At 35.9% G+C, this 27,233-nt stretch overlaps 1 protein-coding gene across 3 annotated transcripts in view; it reads left to right on the forward strand.

Annotated features, from left to right (window-relative positions):
* Positions 1-27,233, forward strand: part of CSNK1G3 (casein kinase 1 gamma 3) — a 79,478-nt gene that overhangs the window by 14,726 nt on the left and 37,519 nt on the right. For all 3 annotated transcript variants that reach the window (XM_033084808.1, XM_033084809.1, XM_033084810.1), the window contains exons 2-5: positions 234-291; positions 2,486-2,901; positions 6,632-6,672; positions 17,822-17,891. In XM_033084808.1, the coding sequence (XP_032940699.1) occupies positions 2,724-2,901; positions 6,632-6,672; positions 17,822-17,891 (289 nt within the window). In that variant the 5' untranslated portion in view covers positions 234-291; positions 2,486-2,723. The remainder of the gene's footprint in view (positions 1-233; positions 292-2,485; positions 2,902-6,631; positions 6,673-17,821; positions 17,892-27,233) is intronic.

Raw genomic sequence — 27,233 nt, forward strand, 5'->3', positions numbered from 1 at the left:
TGTGGCTTGCGGCTCTCACTTCTGGGTTGGCAAATTTCCGAACTTTGTCCGTATATAAGGTGCATCCGGACTATAAGGTGCACTTCTGGGTTCGGGCGAAAATTTTAGTAAAAAGGGTTCGCCTTATAGTCATGAAATTACTGTACTTTCTTTTTGTATTAGAAATTTTTGCATGCTAAGTAATTGCAAATACTACATAAATGTCTTCTTGCTTTTTGATACTTGTCCTTTAGAATGTGAGCATTATGGTGAAGAAAAGATATTGCCATCAGCGTTATAACACTGCCATAGGTAAGTGCAATACAAATAAATATAACCATGAAAGACTTGTATTTTTCGGGTAAATACATCATGAAATATTGTACAGGAATTTCAAAATAAAGGAAGTCATAACTACTGTCCTTATTTTGAGATAGTTGCAGGTTATTTTGTGAGGAAAATGTAGGAGAACACCTGTGTCCTGGAGAAAGTGTGACAGGAATGTATGCATGTCTTCCTTTTGATATGTGGTGTGGATAAATGTGTGGGACTTGTGTTGTTTGTTTAGCATATATCTTACAGAAATACATTTCAAAAAATGAAATATGAAAAATGAAAAATAAAATTTCATTTTATGCAAGAAAGCTTACCTATAATGTACCTGGAATATCTGTTGGTTCAGCAGGAGGAGTGGGAAGGGGACGAGTTACTGTGTAATAGATTTACCCATTTAATAGACACATTTCTGGAAATCAAATTTGATGTTGTTTGTAATGTATTTGGTACACTAAATATTCTAGGATTGTTATTGTCAGTTCTTTATGAGGAAGCCTGTAAGATATGGAACATAAGTCTTTTCTTTGGTACCTGAAATTTTTAGTTGTATCCTGTTGCATCAAATGTGCTGATCTTAATTCTAAGAACTGAATGCTGACCTTGAAGTTCTACTTCACTACACTTAAGGTTTAGCTTTCTTATTCTTCACTAGCATTTGTAGCATAATGGGTCAGGGAAAATTAGCTATTGTTTTCCCACTGAGTCAGTTCTTTTAAGATCTATGCTTTAGAAGGTGTCTTTAGTGTATCTGGTGGTGGTGCTTGAAAACCTGCAAGATTATGTATTAATGTCCCTCTTTTTTTCTCTTAAACACTTCTGTCTATACCATAAAACACCACAGCTTTCATTACTCACTGCTGAAGTTCTTTTCCCTGGCATTAAGGAAGTCATCTTGGATTGTAATCTACGTTTGTGTTTTTTAATTGCTCTCAGAATAAGCCTTTCATTCCTCCTTCCCCAGTATTGTGGTCATGTTTATTTGCCAAGCAAATTTCCATGTACTTCATTTTTCAGGTAGTAGGTTAGTCAGCTGTTGATTAATGATTTTTAAATGTCATCTAGTTATAACTGTGGTATAATAATGTATGATTTAGCACAGGCAACTATTCATGTGACTGGTCATATTATTTGGTGTATTTTCTCTACTATCTCTTTGATTTTTGAAATTTTGTGGTAAGCTGTGATGTGAGTAATAGTTTTACTTTGTGAGAAATTGGCTTAGAAAATGAAAGTGTCTTCGGATCAAAGTGTTAAAAATAAACTCCTGGTTTAAAGCTTTAAACTAGGCTGTAGCACATGAAATACATTTTTTCCAGAGGAGCTTCTCTATTACTGCAGTGTATTCCCAACATTGAAGCAAATACAGGAAAATAATTTTTGGTAGGTACTTAGCTCATCGTTGAATTTTGCTGATGTAAAAACTTCTGAATTACAGGGTTTTACACCACTGTCATCACATAGAAAACAATACGTGATCTTATAGCTGAGATTTAAAAACAACAGCTTTCTTGTGGTCTGTTATTATGGTAGTAGATAACATTGTTTTTGCCAAAATCAATGTAGGAATTAGTGTCTCAGCAATGATGCTAAACAAGGGAGAAAAGGAAGCAGGGAAAGAGATTTATGATGGTTTTGGAGAGAATAAATAAATACAGTTTATTTTTACATTCTAGGAGTTACTGAAAACATAAGTGTCATTGCCATGAGTTTATTATTTGTGCCTCTCAGAAACTGCAATTCAGAAAATACAGTGTATTTCTATAACTTCGATAACTGTGCAGCTTGAGCGTTTGCTTTAAACAGCGGATACTATTTGAGGGAAAACAGTAAAAAAAAAAAAAAGAGAAACTCTTTCTTTTGAAAAGCTGGCATAAGGTGAAGTGAGCATGTCCAAGTGTTAATTGTGTGTTGAAGAAGTTTCATAGGGCATTTTTGTTGCTTTTTGAAAAATAATTATTGCTTGAAGTGTTGAAATTTTAGCACACTTCACTCACACCAACATCTCTTGCTATTAGATATTAGAAATGAAATAACCTTAAAGTGGTGCTTTTCATAGCTCTGTAAAGGAAATATAATTAGTTATAGCTCAATTGTGTGACTAGTTGAAGGGAAAGGTAATTTTGTACAAGATTCATAGTGTCTTGAATAACTTTGTTTTTTCTTTTAACAGAATTTCTCTAAAGACTAGGGAGTACTGCTGGTGTTGTGCGTTCTGGAAATACGTTTTTCTACATATACCACTAAGGCTTTGCAAACAGGATGAACATGCAGCTGTTGACTGCTGACTGACAGTAACCAGCTGGGCACTTCATTCATGATGTTTTCATTCTCACATTGTCCAATTGGAATTTGCTTATCCTGATTTTTAAAAAGAGGAATAAATCAAAGTGGAGTACCGTAAACTTGACATGGAAAATAAAAAGAAGGACAAAGACAAACCAGATGAAAGAATGGCACGGCCTAGTGGGAGATCAGGCCATAATTCACGTGGAACTGGTTCTTCAAATTCTGGAGTGTTAATGGTCGGCCCTAACTTCAGAGTTGGTAAAAAAATTGGATGCGGTAATTTTGGAGAACTGCGATTAGGTAAGATCCTTGTTTCTTTATTTCAGTTTATATTATTCAAGGCCATTTTTATGCAGTCTAGGCAAGAAAATTTCTCTATGAATACTGTGCAGATCTTCAAACTGCATTAAAGCTTCAGTTGTACAAGGCATATTCAACCCATCTTTCATGGCTTTACCCCAGTTAGTGCAAGCTTGATGACATGAAGAATCTGTACAGCAGGATACTTTCTGGCACTAATATGTTTTTTATATGCAGTGCTCTCCTAATTCAGTCAGTTTTATATTCCAAGATCCTGGCAGTTAGGTCATGGTTATTGTAGCAATCTTTTCTGACTTCCTGAAGCACTTTATTGAGGTATATTTAGGGCTCAATGTATGAGACACATTCCTGTCCTCTAGGTCTGGCAGATCTCCTGGAGATACTGTAACCAGGTACTACTGTGATTTGATACCAGAGAGCCTGGAAATTCCTTGGTTTCTTTTCTAATGTAGTGAGGCTAAACATTGACTTGTTGTTAAACAGTGAGAATCCATCTGTAGAGAAAATTTAGGATAATTCAGTTGCTCTAGTTCTCTGCTGAACAGATGGCTGAAAATCAGATCGTGGAGAAAGCACAGGCTGAGAAGGACCTATGGAGTTTTGAAGAATTTGTGCAGCAAAGCTGAAAGTGTTAGCATTTAGTAAAATAGATACTGATGGGTGTGTGCTTTTGGAGCCCTATATGTTTAGTTTTGGGGACAGGAGGCACAGCATGATTAGCCAGCATTCAAGATGTGTAACTTCAAGTATGTGTTAATAAGTTCAACTTGACACTTAATTGCAGGAATTTATTCTAATACTGTTAGAAGGCTTGAGTTAAAGTGCTTCATGCACTAAATAAAGGTGGGTTTCAATTTTAGATATTTGAGAGGATGGTGGGCTATATAGGTGTCGTTTCTGTTGATCTTTGCCTATGGTAGAACTAATACTCACTGCCCTTCAGACAGTATTTGTGATATAGTGCTTGCATAAAACATGTTTTTAATATAGTGCATGCTGGGGGCTATCAGGATGTAAACAAGCTTAGCAAATTAATACTGTAGAGGAATTAAAGACAATATTGCTGCAGCTCTGACTTAGGACACTAAATTTTGCTGTCTCAGTAATAGGTACTCTTGTTATTACTATTAATAGTTAAACAAAATTGTTACTTTTTGACATTTGCAGTGTTGCATACATGCTTTTGCAGTCCACAAATCAAACTGCAAAATTGTTCTTCCTCCCTTCCCAAACTTTTGCATACTGCCTTCAAATCCAAATTTTTGTTTCAAACCTCTCAATGTATAATAAATCAAACCAGAAGATTAATTTTTCGTGAAAGCAACTGCAAACTAGTAAAATTATTTTTTTGTCTTCTATTTTGGTCGCAAAATGCAGACCTGATTACGAATTAATATCTAATTTACTTGCAGCTGTATTTATTTTAAATACAATATTAAATCAGTTAAGACTTACAGTTTATTAGTACTGAAACCAAATAAGTAAAAGGAGTAGGAGGAAAATTACGGGGCAGCGTATTATTCAGCAACAGTCACCAGGACAAGTGCAGCCTTTCTCATTTAATATGTGTAGGTTTTGCTTATATTCTACATAAAGACCTTATTTATTGGGTATTTTTGGTGAGGTAAGATGTTTTAAATGTGTATTACTGAAAGCAACAGTTAGTATTGCTATTATAGATTCTGATTTAATTTTTAATTTTTTTTCATTTGCTTTGAGGCTGTATCAAGTAGTTAGTGTGCACCCTTTCTACATCTTAGTTTTATTATATGCCCGTCTGCAGATGGGGTTATGTTTTGAGCATGCATCCTCCTGAGGTTAGACTTGAGGGACTTAAAGGGGGAAAAAAGTTGTAGAGTGATGAAGTTATGCTCAGAAGCTAAAAATTCAGTTATGTATTGGGAGCTGTTGTTCTTCCACCTGAGAGGAAAGAGATGGTCAGACTTCAGTAGTGGCCTGTAAATCAAATGAGAAGCTGGTTCTGTGTAGCAAATTACTGTCTGTGATTTCAACCATTATCTTGCAAAGGACTAAATTGGTTTGGATATTGAGCTGTTAATTTTAAGACTCTTCATTATACTTAAATTAAACTGATGTAGTTAAGATAAACTGACGAGGTAGTAAGAGAACTTGTTGCTGCTGCAAATGATGCATTGCTCAATACCTGTTGTGTGCTTATGGACAAATGAACAGTGGTGTCATAATATGTGTGTCTCCTGTATTTTCGAGAGAAAATTATTCTGACTGACCACCTGGAAAGTTAGTGCCCCTTCTGATGCTGTGTCAGAGTAAGCATGTCATTACAGCTTTTGGAACTCAATATCCAGTTACTTAACTGTACTTGGATTTGTTACTTACTCAGAGTAGGTGATGTATGTATCTAAGAAATGAAATGAGCAAAGTTCCCACAAGAGTTTCTATTACTGTCTTATAGATTGTAGCACCATGCAAAGACACAGAAACAACTTCAAACCAAGTATACTTTTTATCAAAAATGTAGCTGATATGATATCAGATAAGAAATAGCTAGGACTCTTGGATATCCGCTCTAGTGCCTACACAGGTCTTGAAGTACACTTCCTTTTGTGGGTCAGAGTATGGCATGCTGCTCATACTGATTTTGTGTTTGTTGTTGTGAACCTCTCAGGTAATTTAGGTTAGGCTTTTTTTGTGAAGGTGATCCACTAAGAGATGCAAGCTTTTAGTGCATCTATTTTTTTTAAACAATCATTAGCACTCCAGGCTTTGGCTATTGGTTTAACTCACTTGGTCAAAGCATTGTTATGGGTTCCCTGTGTGGACCGTTCACTTAAGAGTTGGCTCAATGATCCTTGTGCGTCCCTTCCAAATCAGAATATTCTATGATACTTCTCTCTTCACAGGGAACTTTTTAGACTTGTTCTGTGTCTTTTCCCCATTTGATTTCTTTAGTAAAACTGAGCTAAACATAGGAAATTCAGACCTGAGTAATTCCACAGAGAAAAAAAGGAGGATTATCATTAAGAGTATACTAAATGCATTTGAAGATCGTAAAGGAACAAAAAGTGTTTGAAGTGACAATTTATCCTTTATCTGCTATCTTTTTTTATATTGCACCTATTAAACTTGTTTGCCATTTTAGTCATTGCATACATTTTGAAGTGATGCTCATTGAAGAGTTCTTAGCCAGTTACAAAATCTCTTTTAAAGCAGTAGATTGATTTTTCCATGTGGTGAAGTCTATCAGGAATGTTTTTGTCCTGTCCTAACTTTTAGCTTTAGATAATTGAGGAAAAAAATAGTCCTCAATTAATTAGCTAACTAGTTAATTCTAGTTTTAATTAATGACTGATGTTTCAAAATATATGGTAATTAAAAAATAAATTTCAAATCATTTTCAGCAATAATTATGTAGAATGAAAATGTGGACTATCACATTCTGGTTATTGTGATTTACCAGTTTTCAAGTCTTTTAGCACATAAAAATATCATACACTTTGTGAAATATCTGAAACTCTCTGTGAAATTTCCACCTCTTACACTATTCAAGAAAAAATTTGCTTTTAAAAGTAAAGTGTTGGACTAATAAACCCATGTTTCCTAAGTAACTGCCAGAATACCTAGCACCTTAGATTGAAAAATGTTTTTAAAACTTTCTTGATGTTTAAATGGCATTTACTTGAACAGAAAAGCTAGTGTCTCACATTTTTGTTTTTATTCTTTTTTCAAGGAAAAAATTTATACACAAATGACTATGTGGCAATTAAACTGGTAAGTTAATATTTTTTAAAAGGATTTGGGATGAGAAACTTAATTGGTTTTTTTCCTTTCAGATGTTAATGGTTTGATTTCTTTAATTGAAACTTTTAGTAATTTTGTATGATTTCATTGCATTAGATAAAATGAATTAGTGATAGATGTAATTGTATAGTTTGGCCATATTGAGTAAAACTAGTTTTTAATAGTTGTTGCTGTTTTCAAGGCTGTCTGTGTTTGTAAAGTCAGTGATGGTTTAATGCTGCTTCACAGATGTGCTCTGTGGCAGTCATCTTAGTAGATTCCTTTGCTGTCCAACAAGTAGAGGAACAACGCATTTACTGTGAATCTTAAGGTGGCTACAGAGAAACTCCAGGAGTTCTTGAGACTCCATGTGTTTTAATGTCTGCACTCCTGCCCCAAGTGTTTTTCATCTCTTATTGATGGTATTTGCACATCACCTTGGTAGACATGTTTTGTTTGCCGTGCTGTGTAGTATGTTTGCTTGTCTTGCAAATGTGATACTTTTAGATATTATGTTAATATGACATTGTTTGGCGTTTTCTCAGTCATACGAACTACTTTGGTAATGCCATAATTTGCTTCTGGATTTTTTTAACTTCTTGGTAAATGACTATTCGTAACTAAAGTCTTTCATGATGAAGTTCACTTGGTTACTTTTTATCATTGAAGGACTTTTAGGACTCCAGTTTATTTCTGTTGCATAGTATGGCTTTATAAAGTGAAAGGTAAACTGTGGGAGCAGAAATGCATGGCTTTAGATAAGAAATCTGAAAAGCGTTACAAACATGTAATAAACTCCTGAAAAATGATGGTATTACTCACCTTGCTTTGAAAAATGCCTATTTTGGGAGTAGTAAAAGTTTTTAAAACATGCAAATTGTGGCTTCAGAGCGCAACAGTTTTGTGGATTATTGTGTGTTAAATCAGATTTATGCTTTTTTTTAACATTTCTTGAACTTATTCTGTATGTCTGGTGAAAGTTGAAAGTAGTCTGAGAATTCTTCTAGTTAAAGATTGTCTACTACAAAACACATGTAGAAATATGTTGCAAGTTAGAGGGTGTTTTTTAAGCACTAATTTACTTGATCATGTAGAGCAAGAGAACTTTTTTTATCTGATCAGTTTTGGTAAAAGCATTTTTATTACATATGCAATTTAGTAAGCTTGGCTACCGTTTCAACCCTTTTCAGCTGCCACGGGTGATACTGTTCATTTGCAACATTTACTTTTTTGTTTTCCGTATATCTCAGTCTTAGAGCTGCTTGTTCCCAGCTGAGTAAAAAACTTAACTTGGTTTGAAGTCACTAAAGAACCAATATAGTTAAATATGTCTGTACTATACTACTCGTACTGAAAGAACTCTGAATATGTAGAGTTTTCCATTTGTCCTCTTACATTAGTGGCATGAAAAGCTATAATGAAAAACAGATGAAGGAATTGTAATGGAAGTCAACCCTGGGGCTTGCATCATTGTAGTACGATAAAAATACATTTATTAGCCGGTAGAACTAGTGGATTCTTTTAATATGGTTTTCCTTTTTTAATTTCAATATGTGTTTCAGATACATCCTTGTTTCCAATCCAGAAGGGATTTGAGTCACAAATTTCAGTCTGCTAAAAGCAACTGCATCAAACTGTAGGATTTATTTGGATTTTGTATTTTTTCTGCTCTTCTCCTGTTTGAGACAGTGCCAGAACTTTTTGTAGCAGCTATAGATACAGTGGCATATCATCCTTTTCCTTTTTCAATGCAAGCTTTTGTTTTCTCTGTCACTTTTACTTTTGTGCTTTCAGAGCAGTTGTTTGGCCTATGCTTAGCCCTTGTTTTGTTATTGTAAATGAGACATTCAACTTCCTCTCTGTTTTGCACCTATTGTAGTTCAAGTTTACCCTTCTTGAATGGGATTACTTGAATTAAGTTTATTTTATAGTTTAAACAGCTACCCTTGGCAGGTGTGGTTGTTGTGCTCTCTCCTGCCTTATCCTGAAATTTTTTTATTGTATTGCATTCCTCACAGTAGCATTCCATTGTTTACCTACTGTTGTCTTATGAGCAGCAAGACATCTCCTATGCCAGATGTTTTGTGTATCAGTGGTAACCATATACTCTAGTGCAGGAGGACTGTGTGGGTTTGTCAAGTGCAATGAATGGCTGTGTTTATACAGCAGCTTTCAGGAGTGCTTCCGATGTTAAAAGTAAGTGTTTTTTACAAGTGCTTTTTTGACTCAAACTGTTAGTTTTGAATTAATATTTCCCTTGTGGACAGAATTATATAAGCATGTTCCTGTTATGGTGCTTAGGGCAGCTTCAGGACTTGTGTAAAAAAATACCTTAGAGTTTTTCTATGTGAGGTCTGAGGGTCGTACAACATATGCATTTTAAAGTATAATGTTTATACGTAAATGCATATTTATTTTGGTAGAACAGCTACAGTTACAGAATCTTCCTCTTAATCTTAATTCGTTATCGCCTGGTCTGGTTGGGGACACACTCCAGTTTGAGAGATCAGAATAGACTTCTGTAAGAGCTATAATGAAACTTTTAAGAACTGGGCTTTTACTAATTCGGTGCTATGTAGTGGTGTTTGTATGTTTCTGCTGGTCTTTTAGTGTACAAACTGATTCCTTGTGATCATGTGGTTCTTTAGCAATAACTATTTGGTGTGTAAAAAGATCTACCTTTCTTGCTCACCTCTTCTTATTGTTAGATATACTACTTTTATTACATGACCCTGTATTTGACTTAAACCTCCTATTCACTATTCAGCTTTTCCTTCTTCTTCGTTATTTTTCCATTTCCCCTTTGCAATTTCTCTGCTGCTCAAACTTACCTCCTGTTCAGATGCTTAACCACTGCCAAAAGACTAGCTAAAGGAATTTCTGCTCGAGTGTGTCATGACCCATCAATAGGGGCTATGATGTTCGTTGTAAATTCTCATCAGGATTCAACAGAGACACTGGACATGCTTTAGGGAGCTCTTTTTTTGTGTGATTTCTTTGTGTCCAGCAACCAGCCTACTATTTATACTTAAAAGGTGTTGGATAACAAGCCCTTACATTTGAAGACTTCCACAAGTGCTGGGCAGCAAGCCTGTAATTTTTACAGTACACTTTAATAAACTCTCAGCTTCCTCAACATACTTCTCAAGGTGCTGGACTCCCACAATAAACTTCAGTATGGTGTATAGAATAGTAAGTGATAGCCTTGCTTTGCCCAGACAGAGGGAGGGAGAAGAGAAGTGGAAGCAGAAAGGAAAAGAACAAAGAATATCATCAGTCCTTAGATTCTACCTTCATCTCTTTTAGTGGCTGGTCCAGAGCTAGAATTGTGACACAGTGAAAGAGAGAGAGGAAAAAGAGAACCGGGGAACCCAATCTTCTTCCGTTCATAGTTAACCTGGTGCAACCTTTTACATGAATGAGATTTTTTGTGCTGTTTTGTTTGTGGATGCATTACAAGCCCTTGGAGCACTCCTCTAGGAAGGGAGCGCAGGGTGGGGAAGTGAGCGCAGGTCTCCAGGTGGAGCAGGGAGTTGGCTCAGCACTGTGCTGCCCCACCTCAGTGAGACCCTCTCTTCCAATCACAGCTTTCCTACCAGAACAATCACAATGTTTGAGACAAAGCATGCTTATGCAAGGTCCTCCACAGCACCCATTGGCTCAGACATTCCTTCCTATTGGTTGGGCATAAGGCTTATCTTTGGCTGTGATGATCTCTATGTATTGGAGGGAGGAAACAGAAGACGGGATACAACTAATTGTAGTTGCAAATAGGATCTGTGTGCTCATCGTTAAAATCAGAAATCCCATCAATATTACAATCCCCATTTGTGTCACTTTTGCCACCCCACATTTTAGAAACAAAAGAAATCTGTCATCCAAGGCTTGATTAATTGAACCAGTTCTTTGGTTGCAGTGTTTGAATTTTTCAGCAGTCTGGTCAGCAGCTTCCTTCTTCTTTGCTCAGGCCTCTTCAGTTGAAGTTGTAGCATTGTGAATGGTGACAGAGTACTCCCCTTTGGTGAGGCTGGGTAGTGCTTGTTCATCCTAGGGAATGCTTGTTCAATAATGGGATGCTAATGCTGCATCCATCTCTGAGGGGTTGTCACATTGAACATTGTTAGGACACAGGAAAGGAATTCAGACACTGCATTTCCGTCTAGCATGGTATTCTACTGTTAGGAATAAGATTTTTCTTCTGAACTCTTTCAAACCAACACCAAAGGGGCTGTATATTTTGTCATTCTTCAATTATAAGTGTCAGTAAGATTTAGGATAATTGTTTGAGGCTTTGTGGCAGGCCAATTCCTGCCATCAGGTACTACACTGAAAAATATATGGGGTGTTGGTCCTATTACAATTGTAGTAAGTACAGGGGCAGTCTTCAGGTCAAGTGTTACAAGTGGTAAAAATCACGGGCAAGCAAACCTACAGGCAATGGAAAGAATGTTACAGTAATTTCACAATTATAAGCCACACCTGATTATAAGCCACATTTCTGGGTGTCAGCAACTTTTCGTTCTTTGTCCATATATAAGCCACACCTGATTATAAGCTGGACTTTGGGTTTGGACCAGAATTTTAGTCAAAATGGTGTGGCTTATAATCGCGAAATTGCTGTAATTCCTTCCTGTGAGAAAAGCAGGGCATGGTAAGACAAAGCCCTTGGCTGTTAGACCTCCATATTGTCTATAGATTCTTGTATTAGCTCCCAAGCTAAGTTGGAGTCTTGTTACAATAGTTGTTGTTTAACAGCATGGGGGTAAAAAGACACATTGCTGAAACATCTCTGGTCAGTAGTGCTAGGTACAGATATAAAACAACAGCAACATGCAATCAAAATGCCTGATTTTAATATCAGTCATTGCTTTGTCAGAGTTCTTGTAGGACAAGACAAATGGAAAATGCCTTGTCCTAAACTAGTAGTTGAAAAGAAGTTACTATCCACTAGTGCGAATACAATGCTCTTTATCATGGGCTTTATCCACAAGTATCTACTGACAGGCTTCTTAAGTCACTGCTCCAATAGTGAAAAAAATCTGCTAAAACTGATTGTCCTGGGTAGTGCTTAAGTTTAATTTGATCTCTCTCTTTCCTTTTGTGAAAGACATAATTCAGTTTCCTATGACCCATTCCTGTACCACTGGAGCAGTAAAATGGCTGCCATTGACACCCTGGGTAGAATTGGGCTCGGGTGAAAACCTGAACCACTGCTTTAAAACTGTGTGTTTTCGCCTGTGCCTGGACTAACAACTTACACTTGTGTTAGTCCAAACCTCCATATTTGAGATGGGTATATATACACCATCTTCCTTCTCCTCATGTATCTTATCCTGCAATAACTTTGATATTTTTGTTACCTTACGCTGCACTATTTTGTAGCAGTTTACTGACCGTGTCCATCATCTCTGGTTCTAGTTTTACCAAGTGGTTCAGAATCCAGATTCTACATCCTGCAATTCCTTGTTAAAGATTTTCTCATACACATCCTGAAGCTGTGCCTGAAGCCTGCCAGTATAACCGTGCTTGACAGCAAACAACCCCTCTGCCTTCAGCCTCTTTTCCTGATTGCTCTCAGCAGCAAGCAGCTCTACCTCCTGAGGTCTGCTTTCCCTTTCCAGGAGGGAAACTGGTTGGCACCCCACTGGATGAGGGACTAGGACTATAAGGATCATTTACCTGTATGAAAACCTCAGATTCTCGGTATCACTTGGGCTCCGCTACTGCAGCTTCTTTCTGCAGCAACTGCTGCCTACAGTTCTGTCTTTTCTATAGCCACTTGTCTGGCTTCAGCCTCTTCCTCAGCTACCTTTGTCTCCTTGCCCAACATTCCTTACCTTTTCCTCATCCTCATCCCTCACTGCTTTTGATTTCTTTAGTGAGTGAGTCATTGTCTTTGTTTCTAAAAAATCTAACAGCCTAATCTTGCCTCTTAAGTTCGCATATTAGTTCCCTATCTGAACGCTTGTGTAAGTCCTTGTTCTCTCAAGGCCAGCTTCTCATCCCTACCGTGGTACCCAACACATCTCTCAGTATTTTCTCCTGCTCTGTAGCCTTGCAGAGCTCAAGGTGAAGTAATTGGTTAAAGTCTCTTTCCATACTCAGCAAAGATTCCAATTTTGCTCTTTTGTTTTTCTCTCTATCTGAACATCACTATAAATGGTCAGCTAATCTCACAGATGTTTTTATGAGGACTCAACCAAGACTTTTAAATGTTTTTGCAAATGTTTTGCAACCAAATTTTGTATTAATTTGTCTCTCTTGGTATCTAAACTATTTAGTAAAAAACAGTCTGTCTCATCTTGCTCTCTGTATGAACTTTTTTGTAAAGAATAAACCAAATTTTATAGAAATGTCTCTCTCTTTTTGCTCTCTGTCTAGACATTTTAGTAAGGAGTCGTTAATATTTTTATTCTTTTGTATTTCTATCAGCATGACACATACTACTCCACATTTGAAGATGAGTATAGATCATACTTTCCCATAATGGAAACAGGATCCATGCTTGACATTTCCTGGGGTCCTCCCTCTTCCTGATCCATCCTGTACCCATCAGAGATGGAGATATCTGGGCCCATCCCAGCTAAAAATAGCTTAGGAGCTGTTTAGTCCTTCTCAGCCTCATGATTCCTGTCTGTGATGCCATTGGTAGGAATGTAATATTTACTGTAAATTCTTATAGGTCTAAACAAAGCCACCAGACCACACACTGGGGAGTTCTTGTGCTTTATTGTACTGTCGTTGTAATTGTGGCAACCCTCACTATTAGACTCAAAAGGTTTTGGCTAATAAGCCCTTCATTTTGTAGGTAAAAAATATGGGGTAAATATATATATAGGGGTAAAAAATATGGCAGCCATGCTTTGCCCAGGCAAAAGAGAAATTAAGGTGGAAAAGAAAGAGCAAAGAAGTTCACCATCTGTAGATTTCTGCAGTTGGTCCTCCTGTGTGGGTAATCCAGAGCTGGGATAGTGAAACAAAGGGAAAGATATGGAAAAAGTGAATGAGAGGGCCCGATATGCTTCCTTTTACAATTAACCTGGTGCTGCCTCTTACGTAAACAAGACTTTTCGTGCTGTTTTGTTTGCACATCCACAGGTAGCCCTTTGAGCCTTTCTCTGGGAAGTCAGTTGTGGGGGACTGAGCAGGAGCAGGATGCTGGCTCAGAACAGTACTACGCCATCTCCATGGGACCCTTTGTTAAAATCACACTTTTTCTGTCATAACAGTCAGAATATTTGACACAAAACAAACCTAGTCCTCTACAGAACTGCTTCTGGAAATGCATTGATGTTTCTTTCTTTGGGTGAAAGACAGAAAGTTACAAAGTAGTCATCACTGCCTTTTAAACTGTAATCTTTAATTCACTGAGTCACTAGTCCACTCTGAGATTTGAATTGCTGAAATTATGAGTGAGGGGTGTGTGGGGAAAGAAAGTTGTACTTTGTTTCAAGGTTGAAATGGTTTTTTTCCTCTCTGTTCTGTGTTTTTAAGGAATAACTGTTGTTTAGTGTAATGCCTTTTCAGAATCCTTCTAGGATATGTAGTAAATTCAAATCTAGTGAAAGTCTGTTTAATAGACAAATCTTTTCGTATAACAAGAACCTACCTCTAAAGAATTTTTTTCCTGAAAATAGGTTTTGTTTGGCTTACAAATGTGTAAAGCAGACACAGAACGTAAAGTGAGATGAGTTCTCACTGAATTACTGAAACCATGAAAAGTAGGTAATAGCTGAGTGTTTGTATGGGTTATTAGACTTTTTGAACATTTCAAACCTTATAGTTTAGGTAAACTGCCTTTTCAAAACTCTTTCTAACAGGAAGTAACTTGAAAACTGAGTAGTATTTTATTAATTGTATTCCATGTGGGACAAAAATAATTGTAAAAAGAGTTCATAATGTACTTGAAACAGATTTCACATTTCAGGTGTCTTTTTTGTTTTGTTTGAAAGTATAAGAATGCCACAAAGGAAAAAAGGGAGGTAAAAACCTTCGTGATAAAACTAAGGAGTGGTTGTTTCTGTCACTCAGGTAACTGAGGCTCAGTAAGCTGCACATTAATTCTTTGATGGCAGCGTGTCCCTCATTTGGAGAGAAGCAGTCTTTTACTTGGAAAAGAATTTGTTTTGAAGAATTTGAAACTTTGAAATAATTAGATATGAAGGTAAAGGTAGTGTGGGGAGGGTTATATACAGAGCTTTGCAGATCCCAGAACAATTCTTTCAGGATGCTTCAGTGAAGACCTGGGCTTATTTAAGTAAAAAAAATATGCTACTTTATTTTGGCAAGAGTAGAAGTTGGCTTCAAGGCACACAAGGGATTAATATGATGTTAGAAAAATTATTTATTCTCAAGCTTATTTTTAGATGGTGAAATGTACCGAAACACTAGTGGAACCAAAGAACTATGATTTACCATTTCTTTAATTGTTACTGAATTTTCTTTTTAGATTTGTAGATACAGTGGTGTATTCTTCACTCTTACATTATGATGAAAGATTACATTTAACATTGTTTTGTCTTGATTTATCTTTTCTTGTCCTTTCTTATTTATGTGTAGTTACTGCAGTCTAATAATATCGGATGTATACTAACAGTATTGCATACTAACAATATGGGAGTGGAATGTGAGAAATAAAACAATTGTATCCAAAGAGATTATTGTGCTTACCCTTTTACAATCTTTTGTTGAACAAGATAATGTGTTCCCTTAGCATGTTTGGAATGGCAGGAAGTTATCTAAGCCTTTTACAAAAATAAGACAATTCCTAGAGGCTGTCATTCAATGAATGAACTACAAGTACATATTGCCATATTTTTTTCACTTTTACTGAAAGGGATAAAAGTGTTTAATTGTCTCTTTGCTGAATGAGGTTTTGCTTCAGTGTTTGGCTCTGCGTAGTAGTTCAGTAGATGTGTTTGATTGTTTAAGAACACTTCCTTCTGGAGATTTATCAGGACTGTTTTCTGTTGATGGCTGGGACAAGCAGCATTCATGAAAAAGAGGCTGTGTGTATGTCAGAAATAGAAACTATTTCTTTTACCTAGATTTTTTTTTTTAAATCTAGTCCTGTAAATTTAATACATAGAAGCAGTTTTTCATCCTTCTAATGGGGCCATGTTATAACCATGAGGGGTTAAGTTGTTAATGTACCATCAGTTGAGACAGAACTGTATAATTGAACAAATTTAAACTTCCTGTAAGCCTGTGTTAGTATAAGCAGCAGACATGCAGAGTTTTGTGGACTAAAATATTTTCTTCTTAGCTGGCAGAATCATAAGTTTTAATTAGGAATTATATAGAACATGGTGTATTTTATAGCTAACAGACTTGTATACTACAAGCAAACTAATTGCTAAATTTGTGTTGTTTCCTAAAATGTTAAAATATTTCAAACACTTCATAGTGAGTTTCCTCATACCTCTGAAAGCTGAGTACTAAAGGTTGATAGCTGTGCTGATTTGCTTTGACTCATGTTTACACTAAAGTGGTTTTTTTTTTAGGGAATAGCTCTCTTCCCTGGTACTTATGGTTCTTTACCATAAATTTCCTTCTCATAAACTGTAACTAGGCCTTTGGTGGCCCAGTTAGTCTTGCTCAAAATTAATCTTTTAAATAATAAACCCTTGTTTATTTTAGAAAATTCATGCTTGCTTCTCACGTTCTTGCAAAGAATGCAATGTTTGGTTATGCTGGTTGCTCTGGAGTGTAAAGAACCTAGAGTAAATCCTCTTAGTTTTTTGTGGAAACTGTTACATTACTGTTACTTTTAGGCATCCACCTTTGGCATCCTGGCAAGATAAAATGCATTAGTGGGCACTTTAGCAGGAATTGGAAAGAACTAAGTCTTGAAGGGAGATGAGTTGAGGAAGAAGACTAAATTTCTCGTTCTTGCACATTGGCTCATAGTTTTTAAGCCCTGAATGTGACACTGAAAAACAACACAGGTTTGTAAACTTGTACCTTCTTAAGGTGATGGTGTGTGGAAGAAGATGAGCATTTTGCCCAAACTTTTCCTGAAAATTGATGTTCAGCAGTATCAGTTTTATTGCTGATAACTGTATTGATAGTTACTATGTGCTGCAGTTCTAATAGTAACAGAGTTAATTTTCAAGTTATCACTAATGTGTTGGAAGATCACATCATGGATTAGGCTGGAATAGACCTCAGAGAGCATTAAATATAACCTCTGACTGAAGACCACTATGTCAGCATGTCACTCAGTGTTGTGGCCAGTCTTTCCTTTAACGCCTCCAGGGATGATGACTCCACCACCTCACTGGGAAGTCCATTCCAATGTCTAAGCACCCTTCCTGTGAAGAAATTCCTCCTGATGTCCAACCTAAACCTCCCCTGGTGGAGCTTAATCTTAAGGTCATGTTGCATATCACAAGAAACAAGGCATGTCTTCTAAAAGGTGCTGTAGGAAATTACTTCATGAATCTGGTGCTAAAGAACATTTTCCTTGCAAAGGGAGATACTCAAGAAGTTTGGGTTTCCATTTAGGCTGCATGTATGTTCCTCTTCTTAATTTAAAGTCACTTCATTTCATTCTGCATGACCCTGACACACTGACATGTTCAACACAGAAATAAGATTTCATTAATATGAATAAACTGCAAACTTATTCTGGGGCTTTTTTTTGCTTGTTTTGGATTTATAATTTAGAATGGTGATACTTGATTTCTGCTAAGCAGTTACTATTTGGTGGAAGGATTTAGTATTTTGTATGAAGATCCTATCATGAGACTTCATTTCTGTAAAGATCTGCGGTGTATTACGTAATTGGAGGTTCCTTTCAATCTGTTAAGCTGCAAATTAATGCCACTTCCTGAGAAATGTGGGACATACCATCCATGTGCTTTGGAGAAACATACTGTTTTTTAACTATTCCATCATGTGTCTGTTATTTGGTTTGCATGTTGAACTCTGGTCTGGTGGAGCAATACAAGATGTAAATATGCACTGGTCTCACCTGAGGGAGGTTTTAGTTTTCTCTGTTTCTTAATTACCAGACATTTCAGAAGAAAGATTCAAACTTTCTTTTTGGCTTGGAACCAGTAGGGCTAGTTTTGCTGGTAATAGATTAGTGTATTAGTTTTTAGTCTTTGTTTTAAATGTTGTTTTTTTTTTAAATCAGGAGCCAATGAAGTCGAGAGCACCACAGCTACATTTGGAATACAGATTCTACAAGCAGCTAGGATCTGGAGGTAAAAAGCAGTGTAATGCATTTTACTGTGATGTAATCCAGGGTCAATTTTTGGCTGAAGTTTTCTGGTTTAGAGGTATAAATCTATTTAATAAAGTGTTACTAACTGCATAAAGCAGAAAAAAGCCCCAGGAGTTAGTGGATTAATGTATAAATTCCAGTCTTCTAACGTTTTTTTCTACTCTATAAAGTGTATCTATGAAGTCTGATTATTTAATAAATCCTACCTATCATAGCATTTGTCTGCATGCAGGTATACCTTAAACTAGGTAATCTTAGACTATTCCCAGTACAACTCTTTGTAAAAATACTGTAGACCTCCAAACTGCTAATCTATGTATTTTGAATGAAAGTTGATGTGATATTTAAATAGCTTCAGATTCAGTTTTGTTTCACTTCACTTACTAGTTTTAAACCTTTCAAATACCTCTAGGAAAAGTTTAATGAAGTTTAATGCAGCTTAATATTTGAACTTCTGACTTCACTCCCCTTGGTGCTTTTATACCCAGAAGTACTCTGGTGGTCGCCTGAATGATCCAATTGTCACCTTTTGTTTTGATAGGTGAATGATACCTAAAACTTCTCATATTTTGATGCCTTTCACAAAATCGCATATAGTCAGTTAGGAAGATGTGCAGTTTCTTACTCCAGTAAAGTGAGTATAGATACTCTAAATCAGCTATAACTTAGGAAAAAGAAGTCTTTTGACATCTTTTCCTTGAAATCATTCCTAGAGTAGGTAATGAGATTAACTATTTTTCCAATTTCTTTACTAATGTTGAAGTTTATTTTATGAGTGGGCTATTAACAGTGTTCAGGGGCTTTTTAGCAAAGGCAGCCTGGAATCTGTAACAGTGATTTTAGTTGTGCTTAAACTGCAGTAAAATCCTACTTAGTATGAAAAGTTGTTTCCAAAATGAAATACACAATGAGCATGCCCATACCACTTAGATTTTGTTACCTTGAATGTGTGTGTGTTATGATTAATTTTAATACTTTTTAATTACTATTTCCCCCTTTTTCCTTAAAATTCGGGATCATGTGCTCATTGCTACACTGACTGGATGGAAACTGATACTGTTTCTCAGGTAGCTTTCAAAATTTCATGCTCTTTTGAAAACTTTATCTGGTGAAACAAGGTTTCTAGTATGTTCAATTGATACAGACTTTTTTACTGCTGTACTAGGAATGCTTTGCAACTAGGAGTTTTTAGAGATTTCTTTTGGCAAAACACAGCATTGCCAATTTCTCTTCCTAGATGGAAAAGAAAGTTGCAGGTAGGTAGTTAAAATTTAGAATCTTTGTATTTACTGTTTGGAGAACATAATGAGAGTATGACATATGGGGTTTTTTTTGTAAGTAGTTAAATATTGTCAGCGTATTTTATGCTAGCTTTGTGAGATAGCTAATGAGTAGAAAGCTGAAATCTTAAGTGCTTAACTAATGGGATATGACAGCCCACAAGTTAGGTGCATTACCTATCTGTGAATATAGAGGTGTAACTATGTAAAATTGCAAAGGAATTGTGTAGTGGAGGTGAGAATAAAGCTGTAATTTCTAGTTCAGAGTGCAGAAATTAGGCAGTGCTTCTCAGAAGTAGAAACCATTATAGTCATATTTCTTGGGAAAATGTCTTTGTGAGTGTAACTATGTTTACCTTTTTATTTACCGAATAAGATTGGGAACTGTGTTTACTGTAAGAACATAGTCAAGTCATATTCTGCTCTGCTTCAGATATCATTCAGTCTTCTTAACCATGTTTGCTGGTAGTAACAACTTTTATCTCTTTCTCTGATGCCTTGTTGAAGTACTGAAAGGGAGAGTCACCTCTGATTCTTTGCATGAAGATGGAGTGACCTTTAGGGTGAAAATTCAAAGATAGAGCTGGTGACTTACTAACCATCATCAATATTTATGAAGAACTTTGTTATAGACCTCCTTTGTTTTTTCAATAACCTGCTTTTATTCAAAAGTGAAAGCCTCTCCCAGGACAGAACCTTGAAAGCTCCTTTGTGTGAGCCTTGCTCACGAACTTTACTTGAGGCTTATTTTAATGGGTTTTGTGGCAAAGGCTCATTATGAAGAAAATAATTTTCTTGTTCCTGTCTATCTAGAATTTAAAAAAAGATTCCTGATTCCTTATCTTCTGGCAGAAATGTCTTTATAGTTTTAGGAGCTGGACCCTGAAGCTGGGGAAATTACACAGCCTATGATTTTCAGAAGACAAGTTGCAATATTATGTAGTTTCTGTTCTCGTGTAATCTGTGACAATTAGTTTTAGTTTACTGATTTTTCATGACATGCATGTTTACTGTCAAGCATAGATTTGAGTAATTTTATCTCATGAACAGTTGAAAACATAACATTGGAAAACTGATTTGCCAAACAATTCAGAAAGCAAGTATGTAAACCTCCTATGTGAAACAGGAGATACTAAAAAAAACTAACTTACACGAGGTCTATCTATATAAACAGTGTTGCTTTATTGGCAGTGGTGGTACTTTGATCAGAGGGAGAATAGATTGAAGGAAGTGATCTTCAGTATGCAAGTTGCAGGAGAGTCTGTCCTAGGAGATATAAAAATAGCTGCCATTGCTGGAAGAAATTTGAAATATAGTAATTGTGAAGATAGAGGGTTGCTTTGATACACAATTACACACCATACTAGGAGTTTCAGTTGTCTGAAGCTTTCCGTCTTTTAAGCTTCTTAAAATCCACATTTGCAGGCTTTCTTACAATGAAGTGGTCTTTTCCATAGTTGTTTTTGTTTATTCGCATGAACTTGTAGTAATTTGGATGATAGCTTTATAACTATGTGGACTGTGTATTTTGCATTTAGTTGTGCTAAATTGCATTTCTCCTTGTTCTCCTCACATTCAGATGTATGCCTGTATATTAATAGTGACTACTAAACTATGGTTTCAGAAGCAGTGGTTGGAAAGATGATTGTACTCCCAGTACTCCTTCCCAGTCTTGTAAGCAGAGCCATTATTTTCTGTAAAAATCCCATGATTTTCACAAATAAGAATTACAATTTCAACAGTTTATGCTACAAATTGACTTGCACTTAGTGTGAAACAACCTGAAGCTTAAGTGATAAAATTCCTGTAGGCCCTGTGAAATCCATCTTGACTTGGAGGTGGCAGGAGAAAGAGGGAGAAGCAATGACATGTGAATTAATACTTCTAGAAGAAAATTAGGTTATTTTCTGGCAATATTGTCTTGAAAGCAAATAAAGCAAATGTTATTGTGATTACAGATTATGTTAGTTTCAGACCCTTTTTAACAGAGCATCTTTGTACTTCCTTTGGTCTAGTAGCCATCCTTGATGAAAGGAGTAGCATTTTGAAATTGTAGGTTTTCTTGGTATTTGCTTATCTGCAGCCAGTGTTTGTCTACTAAATCTGTTTGGTTTTTTTAATAGTATCCTTTTTTTCTTGGTTTTTTAATGATCTTGTAGCCTGGGTTTTTTTTTAATATATATATTTGTATTATTAATCTCTATGCTAAGTTATGCAAAATGTTTTGTGTCTTGAATGCCATGAAGATGGAAGGCACTCTTGTCTGAACAAAAGATCAGAGGGTTCTTTTATAGTTCTGCTCATTGAGAGAACAAGGAGAAAATAGGCATGAAATATGATAGATGTGCAGTTTTTATACATGGGACTTTGGACCTGAGAGTATTACTTCTTTGTATTTAACAAAAGGTGGTTTTATCTTGTATGAATAAAAATTAACATTTCAAAACTGTATTCTTTTGGAGAGGATTTGCTAATAAAGAAGGTTTAGCTGTAACTTTACTCTTAAATATGCTCTTTCAAATGCCTGTGAATGTGCAGTAACATGTAGGTGTTTGTCAGCAAAAAAAATGTGAAGAATCTTTCGTAAAGAGGAAATGCTTTCAGTGCTTTTGGGCTTTTTGAAATGCTTTTAGTTTTTTAGGGGAATAATTCTTAAACTTATTAAAAGCAACTTTTAAAATTAGTTTAATGATGTGGCTTATTTTAGTCTCATCATTATTTATCTTTCATTTAGGTTTCATATACGAATAGAGATTTTAATGAAAATTACTTTTACTTTTCTCTGATAAATTTGTAATTCAGTTACTACTGAGGGTGTTTTCCTCAAGAATTTTGAGATCATTAGTCAGCATGCAGAAGTTTTAGTCAATTGAATAAGGAAAACATATGGATGGAATTTAGAATACCTTTGCTTTTAATAATTTTTGTTTAATGCATATTTTCTTAATAAACCAGTATGAGTTATAAGAAAAACTGCTGCACTATCCTAAGTACAGTACTCCAAATAAAATGATTCCTAAACTCTTACCTAAAATTGCTCTGAGGCTTTTGGAATTCATAGAAAGCTGTTTTTTACTTTTTATTGTTTTTTTTTTTTAAATTTCATCTTTTATGCTATCAGCCCTTCTTTGCATGATTAAAAGATAAGGTGTAGGTGTATTTCATGTGCTGTGCTGTAGTTTAACTGACAGATAGGTATTTACAGTATAGTTTAGTTTCCTTTTGCGAAAAGGAGTCTATAAATGAAAGAAGTTATGTGTTTTTATGTGCTGAAGAGTGCAAAAACTATGCAGCTTTCATTGCCTGATTTTTCTAACCTCTCTTAATAAATGGGTCATTATCATAATGACTGGGAGCCTTTCAAGTGAATGAGAACTCTTTTGTACTTACCTGACACGTGGAGCAAAAGAATAGCAAGCAGTTTCTGCTGATTAAAGTGACTTAGTGGAACTGTTAGTAATGCTGTTAAGAGCAGAGTTACTCAGGAAGGTTCTTGTTTATAGCAGCGAGGGGTATCCATTATTAAATGTTATTTTTTTCATTTGAGGTCGTTTTTGGGGTCACAGATCTGTTCAGCAGTGGATTATCTACTGGTGAAACTGCTGTATTATTATTTCAGACAAGGCAGATGCTCAGTATTGTAAATCAGGTTTTGTTTTCCTTAGCTGTTGTACATCTGTTCTTTTAGCTGAGATCGAGTTAACACTCCGACCTGAAAAACTGGAAGCCTGACACTTTTCTTACAGTTACTACTATTGACCAGTCAATGTATAGGATATATTTGTCTACAGTGGAAAAAGGTGTTGTATTTATGAAGGTCATGGCCATTGTGAAATGAGTGCTAGGTATTGCATTCTGTACCTGAATCATTGTGATTTGGTACCACTATTCATATGATGTGCTCTGTATTGCTATCTGAAAATACAATTTTCAGTTTTGGAACCTGCCTTTGACACAAAGGAATCATAGTACTTGGACAGCTGTAATGACATAATTACTGTTGAATTAGTGATTCAGGAAGATTTCAGTGTGGGCATGATGTGGTCCTGGAAGATACAGAAATATTACCATACAGTAAGTGGAGTCTGCTCACCATTTTCAAGTCAAGCTCAGCAGAATATCTATTTTAGCATTTAGAGCATGTCAGGATTTGCCAGATAGATAATTACATTTTGGTTTGGGAATGTAGCAAAGTGAGTTTGAAATACTTTGAATTTCTGATTTTGAGGGTGGCAGAGTACCTTAAGGGAAGAACTCTACTTTGTTACGCGGTACCTTATATGCAGTTTAATGTGGGCTTGTAGGTTAGACATTGATGTTTAGAGTTTTCTTTTTTGTATTGGAAATGAGTTTTATGGGCTGAAGGCCAAGAATGAGGTTCCGTACTTCAGTGTTCAGTGCTTTTTCCTCTGGGTAAACATGCAAATATTTAAGGTGAGAAAATGTACTTCCGTCATTTTATTTCAGTTCAGGCCAACTTTAACTGGTTTGTGCGAGATCAGAATGTTCAGTGACAGCTATTCGGTGTTTTTTGGTTTGTTTTTTTTTTTGTTGTTGTTTGGTTGTTTTTTTTTTTTTTTTTTCTATTCAGGATATGGAATCCATGAAGCAGATTTTGCCAGTGAAAGACAAGCTATCTTTTGTATTTAAGATAGTTACAGGTGACTTTCACTGTCACTGTGACCCACTGGGAGGAGGCGATGGGATGTCAGATTGCTAGTGATACCATCTCTGGTTCATCCTATCCAAGCCATAACCACCTTGCCTTCCACTTTAGCCTCTCGGAGCAGAGGTAGTCCAGCATGATTTCGTTGTGGTGTATCAGCATCTGTGTTCTGCTATAACTCCTCCCAAGACAAAAATTTTGGTGTAATAATTCTTAATTTCTTTCTCAGTTGGTAGACTTTAATGTACTTTATTAGATTGATGTTCTGTCATTCCATGAGGAAGTGTCTCAATAGCATGTCTCCTTGAGTGTAGTGCTAGAAGCAAACCACTACAGCTAGATTGTCAGGTGATTGTGTTCATGGATCTTCTAGAAGCAATTTAAAATAACTTACTCTGTATTTTTCAAAATATTTTGGGATTGGTGTCTTGCTGCTATTAAAGGATAAACATTATGAAATTTGTGAAGATTTGAAGTGAGTTTGAAATGAAAATTTTACAAGAATTCTCAGATATAACGTGCAGCTATATTAATTGAAAGTTCCCACTACTTAGTCAAAGCAGCAGTAATTTACTGAAGCTTCAGATTTTAAAGTGTAATTTGATTTTTAAAACAAGCGTGTTGCGTTTTATGTAAGGACAATGTAAATTGAAGACAAATGTCTAACTGTAAACTACAGAGTTAGCAAGTAAGTCAGTTCATGGTAGTTGAAGTTTACATATTTAAATAACATTTTTTCAGGTCTTACAGATATGTCTGAGTTGTTTCACTTCATATTCTTTCTATACGTCTTGCTAGCCATCAGTCAGTATATATGCAAAGTGAGTTTTATTAGTAACTTCTTATGAATATTGCTTTGAACTATACTTCTAGGTAGGTAGCTGTGAATTTACTCTTAAACTGACAGCTGTCCTTTAGATTTTTTCAGTCATGCTGTCCTGCTTTGTTACTTCAATTCTGATTTGACTGGCAGGCATTATTATGCTGGGGAATAAACAGTAAGCAGTTAGTTGTAGTGGTTGGCAATCGATATTAAGTTAAAAAAAATTGCAGGTGATCTTAGAAAATAAAGCTCTAAGCTTAATTTAAGAATGTAGTGTTGGAGCACTTAAACTGAATCAAATGTGGAATCTCTTGACTAAAGAGGAATCTGTTCATAAGCACTCTTAATCTGTGTACTGATGACTGCTGCAGTTGGGTTGTGAGGTGTTTAGGGAAAACTACCTTGGTTTTCAGTTTTTGCTGCTGATATGCTTCCTTTAATAGGAGGGTTGAGGTGCTCAATTATTAATGTGAATATGCTAATATTTATGTTTATGTCAATAAATGATGTTACCTAATTTATTTTTTAAGTGTAGTTCAACAAAAATTATAAATACGTTGTTTGCAGCTTTTCTTGTTTTATGCCAGTCCTTTTCAAGGATTTAGCTTAAGGACATGTACAGGATTTTCTGAATTTAAAGCAATCTTTTCCCCTCGAAGAAGTGCAAGAGATCTGGTAAGAATGATAGCTGCATAATAGAGTTATAGGATAATGTTTATGAGAAACAGTAGTTACTGGCCATAAAAAACCTGGTTGTATACAGAAGTATACAACATACTGGTTTTGTGTTGTGGCATCACACAGATTTCAGAGATTGTGGACACTGTGGGGCATACAATATATAGCTGTAATTGTGAAAGGAAGCTTGATAATATAGGTCACTGAAGAAAGTGAATGTTAGATAAATAGATATTTGATTTAATAATGATTACAATAAAATGCATCTCTAATTCTGTTTTAGTAATGTAAATAACTAAAGAAAATTTTCCCTTTGAAATAGATCTAATTATTTTATTACTGTTTCTTCTTTTTGCAAACATATTCTTATATTTGTAAGTAAGAGATGTCGTCTAGGTGTTGGGTGATACAGTGTCTCATTTGATGTTTAGAGTTTCATGATTCATGATCATGATTTCAGTAGTATTAAGGTGCTATGTTTCCTGAGACTCTGTGACCTTCTGTTTATGCTGCTTTGGTCCAAGTTAGAACACACTACCCTGAGTTTTATAATCACTTCCTTTGAGAGGATTCAAACCAGACTCTGTAGACTGACTAGGGAATACTTGTGTTTGTGGCAGTTTGTTGATTTGTATCCTTGACAAGAGTACCAGTATGAACGTGCTGTGAAAGACAACTGTTACTGCAAATCTTCCAACTAGTTCCAAGTATTGACTTGTGTCCAGTGAGTTGCCACATAGGAAAATTAACACAACATATAATAGGCAGTGGGGTGTAGGAAGCTGAATACACAACACCATGATCTGCAAGAGCAGTCTTGTATGTTTGGCTGGCATTTATGTGTCTGATTTAATAGACTGTATGCAATAGGATATAATGCAGATACCATCAATCTAGAGAAAGCTCTGAAAGGAAATTGATACTACAAGAAACTGAAAAACACTGGAAAGCTACTTACTAGCTTAATAGCTTTACAAATTTAGATTGCATTGTATAGAGACTTTTTGCCAAGTTACCGCTCAAAATTAAGTCAGTAATGAATGAGGTTAAGTGCAAATGGTATTGCCATTGACCTGTGGATCACATATTCCTTTGACTCTCTCTGCTGTCAGTTTATCAAGTAAATTTTTTTTCCTGAACAAGGACACACATAAAATAATTCAAGCTATGATGTAGTATTTATGTTGAAGCAAATAGATGGAATTTTTTCCTAATGATATAAATGTGTTTGTGCTAGTCACGTATATTGCACTAGATAAATGGAGTTAACAGCAGTCTCAAGCTTAAATCAGGCTTAGTGATGAAGTTCTTGAGAAAGACAATGACCAAGATGGATAGTGATCCCAAAGCAGAAACAACTTAGTATTTTCTTTATTTTAAAGAGGTTTGGCAGATACAGCTTAATCTACTAGCAATGTTTTCTTTATTCTAATATTTTTATTCTTTCATCGTTGTAGAAGAAGTCAGATCTGTCAGCTTTAAAAAAAACTTTCTGAACTCTGAGTGAAAGTTAAACAAATGTCAGGTTTAAGGGACTCTCCTTGTCCTCCACCTCCCTTCCCAGTGGATAGTCAAGTACAGTAATTTCATGAGTATAAGGTGCATCGGAGTATAAGGTGCACTTCTGGGTGTTGGCAAATTTCCAAACTTTGTCCACATATAAGGTGCACCGGACTATAAGGTGCACATTTTTATTTTTTGCAGCAAGGATCCATGTGCAACAAAGTAACCAATTAGTAACGGAATTGCGTGATCGTGGGGTTTACTGGCAGGTGCTCAATTTGCAAACATTTTTCGCAGATTGACGTAACCTTTAAACGCAGCCCCAGGTGCCCTCCATGGCCCCTGGCACTCCTGCTCGCCCCCAGCGCCGGC

The sequence above is a fragment of the Catharus ustulatus genome, chromosome Z (genome assembly GCF_009819885.2).
Source record: "Catharus ustulatus isolate bCatUst1 chromosome Z, bCatUst1.pri.v2, whole genome shotgun sequence".
In the NCBI taxonomy this organism is placed as follows: Eukaryota; Metazoa; Chordata; class Aves; order Passeriformes; family Turdidae; genus Catharus; species Catharus ustulatus.